Raw genomic sequence first — 15,708 nt, 5'->3', positions numbered from 1 at the left:
GTCCCTTCTGCTGCACACGTAATCACAAATCTGCTATCAAACTGGCAGCCGTGGGGTGGTGGCGGCTGTCTTATAGCCCTGTACTACAGTAACACTGCATAGTTTAAATACTTCAGTCCAGTGTGATGGAGTGAATGTGTTTAGAAGGATAGGAGGTCTCCACCTGCATATTTCCGCACGATAAGCCACACTATGCACTTACGTAATAGATGCACTTTGGCATTCAGTTGTGGCTCGGACTTTGAAACCTAACCCGCGCTGTGCAGTGGAGGATTCAGTGTTTGGCAAACTATTTAAAATGATCTATTCACATGCATACTTTCAAGTTATCAGTATTTATTCTGCAGGGAAGTGAAACAAGTGTCCCAGTCACCATGTTTGCTTTTCTAAAGATCACGTTCATGATGTAGAACTGCAGCTTGGAGCATTTAACACAGGATGTGGGAAGGGTTTAAGCGTACGATGGATACTGTTTATGCTAAAGAAAAAAAAAACGCTTTTGTAGCCGTGTGCTAATGATAAATCAGCTGGATCTTGTATTTGGTGTTTGTGGTGTTTGTTTTCTCTTGAATACATTCTGTAAATCAGTACATATCTGGTTTAGTTCCTACGTAGACACCGACTTTGGAATATTATGGAGTTAAAGTGATTTGTTTGCGCAGACTATAGGTTGTTATAAACTATATGTAAATATAGTTAATATGGTGGGTGTGTACATGATTATTAGGGACAGTCGATATCTGTATCGATATTACGAGTCTGTAAACTGTAAACATTGTACATTTTTCATTTTTGAAGTGTTGATTGGTTCACACGTTCTTTCTTGTCCCTTAGTTTACTTTTGTCAAAAAATCGACATTGAACTATTTTTTTTATGAAGAGTAGCCGCATATATGGTAGAATTCTTTCCTTCACATATCCCATATTGGAGTACAGGGTTAGTCGTGATCTAGTCATTTTAGAATAGAATAGAACGGGGGCATAGAAGACATAGAAGCCTTTATTATCTCCACATATTCATTACAGCACAGTGGAATTCTTTTCTTCACATACCCCAACTGAGGAGGTTGGGGTCAGAGTGCAGGGGCAGCTATGATACAGCGCCCCTGGAGCAGGAAGGGTTGAGGGCCTTGCTCAAGGGCCCAGGAGTGGCAGATTGGCTGGGCTGGGCCCCGATCCTCCGATCAACAACCCAGAGTCTTAACCAGTTGAGCCACCACTGCATTTTAATCCCCACTGTTTTAATTAGGGGAAACCGTAAAGTGCCTTTTCCCATTTATAGATAGTCAGAAACTGATGCTTTTCTTTCAAGATGAGATGGTGTCTGTATAGAACTTAAATTGTGATCAATACTCAAAATCAAACGTTCATGCTTGTCCGTGCGTTTTTGTACTTCAGCATCTCTCACATGAGGAGGAGTTGGAGTAAACTAAGCTTCGCTAAGTGTTGTTGTGTCAAGAGCTCTTGTGGTCAGTTTATTGTTTTCACAATACTGGGTGCAGTCAGTTGACAATGTGCATGCACAAACCTGACTTGCACTGTAGAGGGTGTGACTGAGGGAATGTGAACCTGAGCCAGCATGAAATAAGAACACAAACTATACAAATACCTTTATATACGAGTGCGACGTGTATGAAGTTCAGTGCAAACATGTAGCAAAGAGTTGCAGCAGCGGTGGTGGTGGTTATGGTGGTGGTGATGGTTTGGGCTTCTGCTTTCTGAAAATCCATTTCCTCATTCTAGACAAACGCCTCGAAACATTAAGCTACACATACGTTGATATTGCCTAAAAAAATAAAGATTTTACTAAAAAAACAAACAAAAAAAAAAAAACGTACCCTTTGCCTGAGTCTGGATACGGTTCATGTTAACGAACTCAATTTGTACAAACAATATAGGAATTTGATAAAAGTTGGTAGACTTAATCAATGGACAATTTTTAAGTGTTGCAGCAATTTGCATGCAAATATTATGTGCTTATGTGCAGTTATGTGCAATAGCATCTCAATTACTGTTTCTCATAAACTTGCTTCTCCGGATTAAAGGTGAACACATCAGGTACCCCGGCTTCTGGGACAAAAATAAGATTGTGTTTGGGTTATTCAGTTATTATTATTATTATTCATAGTTGCCTGTTGGACATGTATGCTCAGTAGGCTATAGACTTTTGCAAAACAAAAGCATTAAAGTCATCATCCAGTTGTATCAGCTTTTACTACATGTACTACTTTGCTCGCATAAATAACATGACCTTTTGAAAATCAGAAACATGCAGGTGACTGACAAATCTGAGCATTATAACATGCAACACTAAGCTGGCTTAGAGCGCTAATGCTAGCACGACTTTGCAAAAACAAAAAAAAGATGCTTGTTAAACGTTGCTAACTTTTTTGTTAAAGGTGCAAACACGATACTCTGAGACGTTTACTGATTCATTAGCTGATGAATTTATGATTCTCTATTACTCATTAAGTGGTTTTCTGCATTTCTATATTTAATAAATAAATAAATAAATAAATAAATAAACATGGCTACCGTTGGTCACGGCTAGCTTTAACATGTTTGCGCTGAAAATTATTCACATAATGGTGATTATTATTAGAAAAATACATACCTGGAAAGGTTTTCCAACTCTCCTACCGGATGAATTTTTCATATCTTTATGAGAGGTCACGAGAGGAAAGAACATTTTTGATTTGTATGACTTTATACAAGTGATTTTCATGGTGATGAAAATGGGAATGTTTTTGGGGGTGTTCGAAGAGTTGATGGTGGACACACATCAATAGGTGGTGCTGTGGCTGTAAGTTCAGTGTTAAGTGTGTACTAGTGCTTGGACCTGAAAAAATTAATTTCCCCCCTACTTTATGTGTGAAAACTTCCCACAACATCTTTTTGTGTCTGCAGGGGAGGATGGGTGCAGCCTTTGTTATCGTAACCTTGAAAAAGTCCAGACTTGTTTAATGCATTTGAAGCATGTTTCATTCTTGTGTCAAACAGTAGTGAGAGCAGCGCAGACGTGGTGAAAGGCTGGTGGTGAGGAGCCGAGGGTGGAAAAAGAAATAAACAAAGAACAAGCTTTTGCGAGAGAGAGAGCGAGAGCGAGAGAGAGAGAAAGAGAGAGAGAGAGAGAGGGTGTGTGTGTTATCGTCAGTGGGAGTGGACAGTGTACGAGTGAGCTCACTGGCTCTTTGGAAGCTGAGTACTAGAGCAAGTGTGTAGAGTTTGCTCCTTCCTTTTCTTTAGTAAACGTTTCTGTTGAACTCTATTTAACTACGTAGCTGACCTCAAGTTTTGCCCAGGTAAGAAAAAATGTATCTGGAGTACTGAACTTGTCATTTTGGGGTTGTTTTTTTTTTTGGTTGAGTAGTTTTGATCTAGAGTAGTAGTTTGCGTGTGGTCGGAGGGGGTGTGTCAGACAGGGAGGTTTGTGTGTCTTGAGCTGTGCTCCACAAGCCAAGAAAATAACTCTTTAGACACCTAGGCTCCCTCTACAGTTTATTACTGCGTATTAATATATGTATTACCATTTGATTTCCTTTACCACTTGGCTTTTAGAGTTTAAAAATGGTGAATGATGTTTGTAATGGGTTACAGACCTTTCTTTACCTAAGGAATCCAAAATTCAAGACAAATAAAATGAATGACGAGCTTTCAAATGGCAAATTTTCTTAAACAAGCACAAACACTCAAACCCTTATTTGTTATGATGTTTTGATATTATTATATATTATTATTATTATTATTATTATTATACATTATATAACTGTGTCTTGTATAAACCATCCTATAGCTGCTTGTTGACTTATGAGTGGTTGAATATTAAGAATCCTGCATTGTATTCTTGTGGTATACTTGTGTGTTTTTTAAACTGATCATTTGAGTATTGAGACGTGACAATTTGACAGTTTGTCCCAAAATGTGCAGTATGTTATTGAACGGCATATTTCATGGCAAGGGTTGTCGACTGGGGTCAACTTGCAGACCCGGTTAAATATTTAGCAGACTGAAACTGAGTATTTGCAGGGGAAATACCAATGCAGAGGGGATCGACTTATGAGGGTGGGGGGTAACCTGGCTGTAAACATAAACCGTTGTGACTTTTGAAGCAGATCCTCTTCAGATGCCAGTTATTTACATAAAGGTAACTCCGCAGACGAGACTAGCTACAGGGTTGAAGACAAGTGTCCGAAAGTTCTGAAAGTTTTCACGGACCTACATAATGTTCTACGAGCTGCTGGTGGTTGTCTGTTTATGCAACCATGCATCTGTCCCTGTTTCCATCCAAGATTCGACCTAGCATGATATCTCAAGACCAACGGTTTAGATGTGTGCAGGATTGATATGACATCATAAACGGAACCATAAAAGAATCAGTTACATTTTAGAATTGTTCCATCAAGGGTCAAAGGTCACAGCACAGTCAAATGGATGTAACGGGTGTTCTTCAGTAGCCTCCTTCTAGTCTGGAAGGCATACAAGTTATCAACAAGAGGGACCAGACTCGGTGGTGGCAGATTCATCTCTGTTAGCACTATTTGTGTCTTGTTCAATTTTTTTTTATTATTAATTTGTTTCTCTCGTGGATTGTGAAACCGTGTCTCTTGTGAAAAGTATTAAAATTAAGAATGAAAAGGTCACTAATGTCACCGTTCAGATGCTTGTTGCATACCAAGACCTTTGTAGACCTTCTGTGAATGGGTAAGGATACCGATCTGGACAGGAAATTGGTTTTCATTTCCTTTTGCATTGTTTAAAGAGCTGCTAGCTTTGCCACAGCATGGTGAAAGGATCCCAAGTCCCTTTTCTCTTAAATGTCTCTTTATTCCGAATATTTTTATTATATTCATTATTTTTATTATATTAATTCTTTATACTGCTCCTTATGTTTACCTTCTGCTCTAGGTTTATGTTCTGTAAAGCTGCTTTGAGACAATGTCCATTGTAAAAAGCGCTATACAAATAAACTTGAATTGAGTTATTCCCATGTTAAACAGTTGACTGGGGAAACCTATTGATTAGCACCTAAGCTAATCTACTTGGTCATGAATGAGCTAATCAATGAGCACTGTATTTCCCCTGTCCTATGGAGTTTTGTGAAATAAGCCTGCAGGCTAATTCCGTGTGCGTGTGTGTTTGTGTGTGTGTGCGTGTGTATATGTGTGTGTATGTGTGTGTGTGTGCGCAGGACCCCCATTGTTGTGTCCCTCCTTGTGATTATGAGGATAACGGAGCTGCTCCCTGAGGCAGAATCAGTACATTACGCGCAGGGGACCGTCACGTACACCACGCAGACCAACCCCTTACTTCTGGAAAGCCAAAATCTCAGTCGTTCTGTAAAACGCGGCTTCTCTTGAACGTCTGTGTGGAGGAAATTATTCGCGCTCTAAAAAAAAAAAACAAAACACACCGGACGTAGGATGTTGTTTTTTTTTTTTGTTTGTTTTTTTTTCTTTTCTTTCTTTCTTTTCTGAAACGGCTAATGGTTTGACGTATACATAACCACACTGTAAATAAAAAAAAAATTCTTTATTTTTACAACGTCTTGGACCGTTTGGCTTTCCGTATCAGATGAAGGGCGCACGTGCTAGGTAGACGTACGTATAAATACTCAGACACGGAGTCTCGCGCTAAGTGAAAGCTTAGCAAGGGATTGTTTTGTCGATGTTTTGTCAAAACAGGTATTTTTGTTTTGTTCATTATTACATTAATTTAACAGATATCTGTTTTTTAACGCAATTGTCTGTTTTGTTTGCTTTTGGGACCGTTTTATTGTGAAGTAAAGTGAAGCTTAGGTGGTTGTAGTCCTTGGTGTTTCTATGGCTACGTTAGCTAGCTGTGCTAATATGTGTTTACACACTAGGTTTAAAGTATTTTAACTCCTTGGTACTTGTGTGTAAAGTCTGTTTTATTTATTTGAGCGAGTACCTCTATGGGGAAGTCCTCACATTTTCTGTGCAATGTCTTGATCTTGCTCTGTTCTGTAATGGTCCCTTAAACTGACTCCAGATCAGTTTTTTTTTTTAACTTAAATTAGCATGCAGATGTGCACAGCTGGCCTCAGATCAGCAGGGGGGGGGAAGCAAAACCAAAACAGTGAAGTTCATAACAAGGTCTGTAATTGTGCGGTGTTCCTGTAAATGCCTTTATGACGCCTGAGCTCTTTTCTGAGCTCTTTCAGTTTCTCTTTCTTGTCAATCAGAGCTCGTAACGTAAAGCTGTTTGATCAAGGTGGAGTTGATGGGATGAAGCAACAGATGTTCAGCCAAGTGCACTGAACACATGACACACAGGTCATGCAGTAGAGATAATGGCACACCTTCTACACCAGGCTAAGTGTGTTTAGTGCTCGTAATTCTGACGTCTTCTGCTTCTTTTAACAACTGAGTTCTATAAAAGAGTCAACATCCAAAATACGACACGCCGTAGTGTTGGTGCTCCTCCAAGGCTGTCTTTTAGTAAACTAACCTCGGTCTAGACAGGAGACCCTTTCAGCATCCCAGGAATTGGAAGTCTTGCTCGTGACCAGTACATCCACAGAACAAAACCAAACCACTTGCACCGTTTTTAAAAATGTTTATATATATATATATATATATATATATATAAATGTCATTTACTGTGAAGTTATTCAGATACGTTTTTACAACAGGAAAAGACAACCCGTTTTATTCTTTTAAGTAAACTTGGACGGATAATAAAAACACATCCCTTGCCTGTACTTCACTTTTGAAAATCGCAATCGATAGATAATCAATCTGACAAGAACAAAGTGTGTAGGTAGATTGACATTTGCCAAAGTTGCCGAATGTAATTTTTTTGTGTGTATATTTGTGGCTTGGTGATGCTCATGTTTCTAACGCTCATGTCATCTGAATGTACTCCTCTAATCTGTGTATTTTATATTTCCAAAAGAATTAAGTCTGTAAAAAAGCATGATAGTACAGTGCTAATATGGTTGTGTGGTCTATTGCTTCACACAAGCAAAACCAGATTAACATCTGAGCATCGCTGTGTGTGTGTGTGTGTGTGTGTTGTCTGTGACTGACTTGTGTTTGCTGTTTCAACAGGAGCCCACATAGAACCACAGGAGGAGAAAGCTGGAGCACTGGATGATCCAGAGTCGAGACCCGCTTAACACCTCCACAGACAACATGGTAGGGCTGTGTGTCTGTGTGTCTGTGTGTGTTGGGGTTCCAGTCACTTCTTTCTGCTTCCTGCAGGCACCATCTCTTGTCTGTGGTGTAAGCATGCTGATGTACATTGTATTTGTAATGAGAGCTTTTCTGTACGATCATGTTCTTTGTGCATGCAATCAGGCACACACACAATATACATTTATAGTAAAACATGTAGTCTGATTGTCGCTAATGCCAAGCCAGTTCATTCTGAACATTCACACGTCCGTTTAAACCTCTGCAAAATGTCACCTTGTCCTTAATGCAGTAGGATGATTTGTCTATTTTTCTTTCCTATTTGTGGGAAGGAAACCTAAAATTTTTGTGGAAAGGAAACCTAAAAATCACATTTACCTTCATGGTTTTTAGTGTAGGAAGATTTTAATTCTGACCCTCTTCAAGAATGGGATGTGGTAGCTCAGTGGTTAAGGTGTTCGACTACTGATCAGAAGGTCACTAGTTCGAATCCCAGGTCCACTAAGTTGCCACTGCAGGCCCCTGAGCAAAGGCCCTTAACCTTCAATTGCTTAGGTGTATAAACTGAAACAAGAGTATAAAAATAATGGATGAGAGTGTCTGCTAAATGATGTAAATGTAAGACCGTTAGAAATGTGGGCTGTCTTCCTGAACTACACAGAATAAATAATTCTGCCTATATTTGACCATCACCAGAGGACTGTGTACATCCTGTTATGCAATGTCCTGGTTTCCCCCCACACACAGCTTTTATGATGACCGATCTGGCCTTACATCCAGTCAGCTCTCATAATTCTCCCCCTTTTGAATGGATTTGAGGGGCTTATAAAATCAGTTGTAGGATAGGTAGCAGATGTTTAGGAAGTGTTTGTTTGTTTTGTGAATCTTCGTGAATGTATACAATTAGAGGAAGGGCTATTAAGCATCTCCTCCTCCTTATCCGTGCCACTGAAAAATTAAGATAAGTTTGTACTTTCAATTTCAGTTGCATAAATCATTATAAATTTTTTCTTTTTATTTTTTTAAACAAAACAAAAAAACCTTTATATGAATCTGTTATATAGTTAACAAAGCTGAATGATCTTTAAACACGTCAGTAAACAAACCTGCTGCAAATCAAAGCTCAAAATAAAGTCATTACCAAGGTGCAAGTTGTACCGTTCTTGTGCACATCCTCTCGAAACAAAACCGTTCCTGAAACAGTCTGCAGAGTAGAAAGATGATTATTATTGTTGTTGTTAAAAAAAAAAACAATTAGAAAGCAAACTATTATTTAGATTGGGTTGGATGCGTAAATTAGTGTTTTCTCACTATTTACCGCACTCCTGCCGAGGTCACGGCTTGAACTAATATTTTATGCTCTAAACATCATGCAGATTATTTGTGCAAGTAAGAAATAAAAAAATTTGAAAATGCTGCCAGTTAATTATGAAATTTCACGGAGTATTTATGAAACTTAAGATAAACATCTGCCACTAGTGAATATTAATCTTGGTTACAAGGGGGTTTCTATACTGATGCATTCTGCTCATTCAAGCGAATTTAAATGTCGGCTTCTTAAAAGTTCTCACATCATGTTTTTATAAACCGCAGGAAAGTTTCCTCCATGCCAGATTTGTGGGCAATTTTCAGTAATGCACTTTCAAAATTAGTTTGTAGTTCTGCCTTTCTTCATATCACATGTTTTTCTTGAGCAAGCACTCTCTCACACACACACACACACACACACACACACACACACACGCTCTCACACATGCGCACACACACATGTAATCACTTAATCTTTTCCTGTACAGCTTTATTTAGTTTTTAAACACTCTAGACTGTTTTGGCTTTGGTCTACAAAAACAAAGTGTAAGAAAGACCAGTCATGTGTCTGAAATCAGGGAGTAAGTGCCTTGATGCCTCACTCGCATTGAAACTCACTCGTTTCTCCAGGTTTTCTATATTTTCAATATTATTTTCTGTAGAGCACAGTTGTAAAGCGTGGTTATTTGAGTTACAGTAAACTCTGGAGTGTGTGTGTGTGTGTGTTTATGAATAACTTCCACACACACCTTCTCTACTCTGCTGGTGAATGTAGAGGATTATATGAACAGTAAGTGAAAGTGGCTGTGATGGAGGATTCCAGAAATATTTCCTGTATGTGTGTTTGTTTATTTCTATTTAGATGTTTGCAAACCATAAGGGAACTTTTTGCAATGTTGGGCAAAGAAAATCTGAATCATCGTGTTTGACCTTCAGTTCCTGTTATGCAAGTGTTGTAAAGAAAAGTGCCATGGTGATGTAATTGAGAGCACCAGTCAAGAAAAGACCTGAGCACACATCCCTCCTTCTTCTTCATGCTGTCTTTTGCCATCATCTGTTTTTAATCTGCCGCACCATCTTCTTCCTTCTGGTTAATTCTCCAGATGCCACAGCAAACATGTGTCTGACTTGTAATCTCCGCATTCTTACTTGACTAAGCTGTTGTTGTTTTGAACCAAGGAATGAAGAAATGGTAAACCGGCTCAATAAGCCGAATGCTCCAGGCCTAATCTGATGCTTGGTCCTCGCCCAGTCACCTGTGCTGAAGGAATCCAGACGTACTTGGTGTTAAACCAAACTTAGATGGGAATATCATGCTGTTGAGTGGACAGTTAAATAGACGTGAAAAATGTAAACCACCCAGTCAGTGCTTTCTGAGTGCAGACAGGAAATGTTAATGTGGCTTATTGAGTAGTTTATCGACAACATGTGTCCGATGCAAAGGTCACTTCAACGGATTGTTACGGTCGAGTAAAAGATTTCCCAGTACGCATGTAGTCCATTCTTTTTCCGTTATAATAACCTTTACACTTCTGGGAAGTTTTTAAACTAGATTTTGGTGTGTGGCTGTGATGATTTGTACTCCTTCAGCCATAAGAGCATTACTGAGGTCAGGCAAGGAGCGCTGGTGCACAGTCAGCATCTCAGTTCGTTCCAAAGGTTGAGGTCAGGGTTTTATTCAGGACACTCGTGTTCTTTCACTCCAACTTGGGTAAACCATGTCTTCATGGAGCTGGATGTATACACAGGGGCCTTGTCATGCTGGAACATGTTTGGGCCTCCTGGTTACAGTGAATGGAAACTAAAGCTACAGCATATAAAGACATCCTGTACAATTGTGTGCTTCTGTGTTTGTGGCATTTGGGGAAGAACCATGTATGGGTGTGACGCTCGTGTGTTAAAATGTTTGGCCGTATGGTGCATGAGAGAAATGTAAGAGCGCACACTTTTCTGTTGTGTGGAATATAATGCAATAGTGAATGCAGCAGCACTGACCATTCTGTACCGCACCGATGAGAAACTCCAATATATATATTTGATTCCGGCATTGTCATTTTATAAACTAACAAATAACTTGTAAACCGACTTTTATTGCAGCCGTAGTTTCTTGTGTAGCGATACTGAGCTGTTGTGACACCGGCCATGTGAAGAAACATGTTTGGGGTTATTTTTGGAAAGAAGGACACACTGAATTCTACTCCACTGAACAGAAACATATCAGGTGTGTGTGTGTGTCTGTCTGTCTCTCTCGGTCTCTCTGTGTTCCCTCACATCTCTGGTGATTGGTAGTGATGCACTAAAATAAACGTTTCTGATTGTTACTGAAATTCAGGATATTTTTGCCTGGAAAAAACATCATTTCTAATGTGATCTATGATGGATAGACATTATTTTGGGTAGAAATCTATCTGAAAAAAGACTATTGGTGTGTAATGCAGTGATCAGTGTTTACAAATGTGAATTATTTTTGAATAATTTGAATTTATTTGTTTTTAAGTTATTCATTACACTTTCTCTCCATTGCTTGCCTTTTTTTTTAGCCTCTTGGTAGAAGATGGTGTTTGTGTACTAACTGGGACCACATATTGAACAGGCCTCTTTGTTTACAACAACTGGATTAAACCCATAGTGGGGAAATCCTCAGGCTGCCTGTCCCTCATTAAACCTGTGAAATGTTTGCACATGTTGGAGAGAAAAGGAAACGATAAACATATCCTATTTGTGGTATTTCCCCTTACGCTGCATATTCTGTGCTTCCCTGCATGATGCTAACGTTCACTCCAACTAATCAGCTAATTGCCAGTCCCTTAGTGTGCTCTCCCCCCAACTCCCCCCCCCCCCCCCCGTGCTCCTCCCATTCTGTAACACACACACACTCTCTCCAAAAGTGCAGAGTGGGACCAGAAATCACTAAGCCGATAACAGACATTTTGACAGTCAAACTGAAACCTGGATATTGCATAATAAAGATTTTATTTCCAGACAGATTTGATCAAAATAAGGTTTTTAATGCCCTCTGCTGCTCGTGAGGTAAAATGCAGTCAAACAGTGAAATTTGATTTCACTAGAACCCTAGTTCAGGATGCACGTGAATCTATTTGTAACTCTCACTCAGAATCGAAATCTCATTGATTTGCGACTCATGATGCGTGACTCATTTTGGGACGCTGCAGATGTGACTCCCAGCTGATTTCGCAAGGATGCACAGAGGGAGTCATGTAGGATGCGGAGCGTGACACGTACTGTTGTCTCAGCCGTCATCCTCTGCAGTGACATCACACGCCAGGTCACGTTCAGCTTACGGGGCATCTGACCGGTACAGCGTGTTCTCCATTCTATTGCCGTAAATGCTGCAGAGTGCTGCTGAGAGAAGGGGTGGTGGCGGGGTTGGGGGGTGGGGGGGTGCACTCAGATTGCTGTGTCATTCGTGCACTCTGCATGCTCACTAGCGCCCTCTTTCACTCCCCCCCCCTCTCTCTTCCTGCTTTCTCCTTGTTTCTCTACCTCTCTCGACCATCGTGACTGTATGCCAATGCATCGCTCCTCCTCCTCCTCCTCCTCCTTAAGGCATGCAGCATAGAGGAGAGTGTATCTCTCCTCCACTACTGAATGTGTGTGTTCGTTAAGGGTAACTATGAAGGAGGATGAATTAGTAGTCATTGACACATCACACGTTTGAGCGAAGATAACGATCGTCCTCAAAATAAGGTGTGTGTGTGTTTGTGTGTACTGGCTGCTGTAGCTGAGGTAGCAGACTAGTGCAGATGAAATCTCTGAAGGGGGAGGGAGGAGCACAAGATGCACGTGAGTGGAGGGGATGCGATTGTCAGGGGGCGGAGCTTAGCATCAGGCAATACCCTGTTTCTTTCGCTTGCTGCCTCTCTGTTGCTCTTCATCTTCAGTCCGGCTGCCGGTGCTTCTCTTTTCCATTGTGGTTTTTTTTTATGTTTTATTTTCTGCTTCTATGCTGCTCTCATCCTTTAACATAGACTTTGTTGTCATTTTTGAGCAACAGGGTCAAACGGATTAGACTCTGTGCGTTTTCTTTCCTCTTTAATGGCATCTTGCCTGCTCTCCTGACACAGCAGTGTGTGTGTGTGTGTGTGTGTGTGTGTGTGTGTGTGTGGAGAGAACGAGCAGGGTAGCAGGGCTGTGTTTGCACCGCATGTGTATGAGAGAGCAAGGAGGAAGGTGCCAAAGCAGAAGGAGAAGGAAGGATGGTTTTGCCGATAGTGCTGCTTCTGCGAGTGTGTGTCTCCGGGGCGACCGAGCCCTGCCCCCTCTCGCCATGAGCCGGGTCAACCGCGTCTCCTGCTCCATGCTCAACTGCTTTGTAAGTGGAGTGTGTGTGTGTGTGTGTGAGTGAGTGAGTGAGAGAGTGTGAAAGCATGATGATATAGTATAGTGTGTGATGGTGTGTATTGTCCACTAATAAAGATGGCATGCCACGTGAGCTCACCATGCCAACCGGAGTGACTGAGCATCCTGTGCTGAGAGCGAGAGAAAGAAAGAAATAGAATAGAGGGAGGGTGGGAGAGGGAGCGAGACGCCGTTCTTATCCTTTTGATTTTATTATGACCGTGTAACCGAGTTAGCGGTGTTGCTCTGTGTGCTATAGAGGAAAGTTCTAAGATTTTATTTTGTCCTTTTCTTTTCGTCCCTTTTTTTTTTCTTATTCACTTTTTCACTTTGCTTTATGGATGAATCTGTATTCACTTACAGTATTACAGTCTCTGCCCTTTTCTCCTGTCTTCATTTCCCCTGTGTTCTCTCTATCTCTGTGTCTCTGTTTCTCTTTTCCTGTTCTGTCTATTTCACAATCTCTTTGTTTTTGTTTTTTTCTTTTGTCTGTCTCGAGTTCTCTCTCGTCTCTGTCTATCTTTCTCAGTCTCGTTTTCTCATTCTCTCTCCATTTCTTTTACAGTTGCTGTCATTCCTATTGTTATCCTCAGTCATTGCATCTTTTTCTCTATTTTGTTTTTGTCCTTCCATCAGATAATTTTGCCTTCTTTCTTTCCGTTCTCTCAGTCTACAAAGATTAGGTTTGTTTTCTATCCGTCAAATAGTTTTATCTGCTGTCATACTGTCCGTGCTGATGTGAGTGAAGTTACTTCTCACCTCATAATTCTGTGCTCTGTGTTGCTGGGGTAGGAATTGAGTCAGGGCTGGTAGCTGGAGCAGAAAACGTCTCTCAGAACCGAGCAGTTGCTCAGTTCATCATCTGCAGGTGACCTCTTAATCTCTCGACACCGCCCCGTGTCCTATTTACTGCCTCCGATTGGCTGATCGAGTCTCAGGGGTTGGGAGACTCCCAAAGCCATTTGTTTTACAGTACGGACATGGCCGACGTTACACAGCGACTGATCACATCTGAAAAGTGAAGGTGATTTGAGGGCAGAGGAAAGTAAAATGCAGGATGAATTGTGGTGGATTTTAATTCCGTTGTTTGGATGCAGCATGTATGAACTACCTGGAAAAGCTGCCATATCATTCAAGAGATGCTAAATAAGTGTCGAGTAAAGAGTCTACTTTTGGAAACGTGACCGAAAGAAACGTGCATAGACGTCTAGTTCAGCAAGGCGTGTTTTTATTGCCGTCCAGACTCCATCGAGACGTACGCGAGCTTGGATTCATGCAGACAGACTACTTTAGTCCAGTTTTGCTCTTTAAATGGTTTGTGATGGATTTCTGAATAGCATTTTGAATGCGATCCAGATTGGAATCAGAAATTCGTGAACAGATCAAACAGTATAACCTTGGCCAAGTGCAAAAAAAAAAATTAATAGGCTCCAAATAAAGTGCTTTCTCTGTATCTCTCTCTCATTCACTCACTCACTCTCTCTCACACACACACACACACACACGCACAGTCCTCACACATGCTTTTAAGAGAGATGTTTTCTTTTAAATCTAAAACCCTTCGTTTGTTATAAACTGAGCTGTTTTTTTTTTTGTTATTTGTTTTTTTTCCCCAGAAGTATCTGTAAATAAGTCGTCTTTGTTGCATTTTTCTTGCATTTTTTTCTAAAAAAAAAAAAAAATTTCAATTCACTGATTTTCTTTTATGTCTCTCTCTCCTCCATTGTGTCTGCAATTCATTCTTTTTTTCTGTTTGTTTCATTGTTTAAAGTTGGAGCTCCTGCTGATTTGATTTTTCTACTTTACTCCTGTTGAAACTCAACTCAAAAAAGTAGTATAATCATCTAATGATCATAGTTTGTGTGTGTGTGTGTGTGTGTGTGTGTGTGGTGTTCGTCCATCTGGCAGTAGAAGGGTGTTTTGAATATGACAGTGATGACCTCCGTTCTCTAAGGTGATGTGTTGCTGTTTTTAGATAACAAGTAATGAGTGATCGCTTCACAGGGAGCACTAAATGGCTCTGATTGAACAGCAGAAGCTTTTTTCCATTTCTGATGCTCTTACACTGTTCCGCTAAACCAATCAGTACAGCAACATGAGCTGTGTATGTGTGTGGTGCATCCTTATCAAGTATCTGCTTTCTTCCACATGCATTATTATAAGCTAGCTTTTTGTGGGTGTGTTTGTGGGTGTTATAACTCCTATGGCGGCTCTTATGAGCTGGCACAGTGTCCAGCGCTGCCTGGCGAGTGTGTAGCTCTAACCCGAGCCAGCAGATGGGAGACATATTGAACCTTACTGGATGTTATTCCTGTGATTAGATCTGATTATTCTTCTCAAAATGTTTCTTCCCCCCCCACAAAGTATTTATTTTTTTTTAGCATTTTTCTTCTTGTACTAAATCAAGATGACTGGATTTTACTTTAATTCTGAAAACATTTAGACTCTTAAACAAAAAAGCACTTAATCAGTACTTTGAGCTGCAGGGAAATTCTTTTATTTGAATACTGCGTGTGATTTCACACCCTTTTTAGTTATGAGCATAATGTGACCGCAGTGAGTAGATGTGCAAATTGTTGTGGAACTGCAGAGGCAAAGATGCTGTTGTGAATGTGTTGCACGATATGTGTGGCATTAAGATGTTTTATCTTTATGGTTATTTACAATCCAGCCAAGAATACAGTCTGGTCTTGTGAGAGAACCTGAAGGAAACCCACGCAGTCACTTGCGACTATTTGTGAAGCTCTGAAGTGTTTGATGTATTTTCTGATTGTGCCGTTCCTGTGTGTGGTTTTGCAAGTTTTCAAACAGAACTCTTTTGTTCTTGAGCCGGAACCTGGAGCCTTTTGTAAATGTTTTCCACTGGCTGCTGCTTCACATGTCCAGT

The 15,708-nt window shown here is 40.4% G+C and overlaps 1 protein-coding gene across 5 annotated transcripts in view; it reads left to right on the top strand.

Moving 5' to 3' along the window:
* Positions 1-15,708, top strand: part of mtmr4 (myotubularin related protein 4) — a 55,513-nt gene that overhangs the window by 4,633 nt on the left and 35,172 nt on the right. The window contains exons 1-2 of one of the 5 annotated variants that reach the window (XM_060862563.1): positions 3,154-3,302; positions 7,071-7,157. In XM_060862563.1, the coding sequence (XP_060718546.1) occupies positions 7,113-7,157 (45 nt within the window). In that variant the 5' untranslated portion in view covers positions 3,154-3,302; positions 7,071-7,112. Of the gene's footprint in view, positions 1-3,153; positions 3,303-5,567; positions 5,682-7,070; positions 7,158-12,577; positions 12,796-15,708 lie in introns of those variants that run through there. The other 4 variants (XM_060862565.1, XM_060862562.1, XM_060862560.1 and 1 more) reach the window with 4 other exon arrangements.

Source organism: Tachysurus vachellii, chromosome 26 (assembly GCF_030014155.1).
Source record: "Tachysurus vachellii isolate PV-2020 chromosome 26, HZAU_Pvac_v1, whole genome shotgun sequence".
NCBI lineage: Eukaryota > Metazoa > Chordata > Actinopteri > Siluriformes > Bagridae > Tachysurus > Tachysurus vachellii.
Note: the sequence above shows the minus strand (reverse complement) of the source record. Positions and strands in the feature narration are given on the sequence as shown.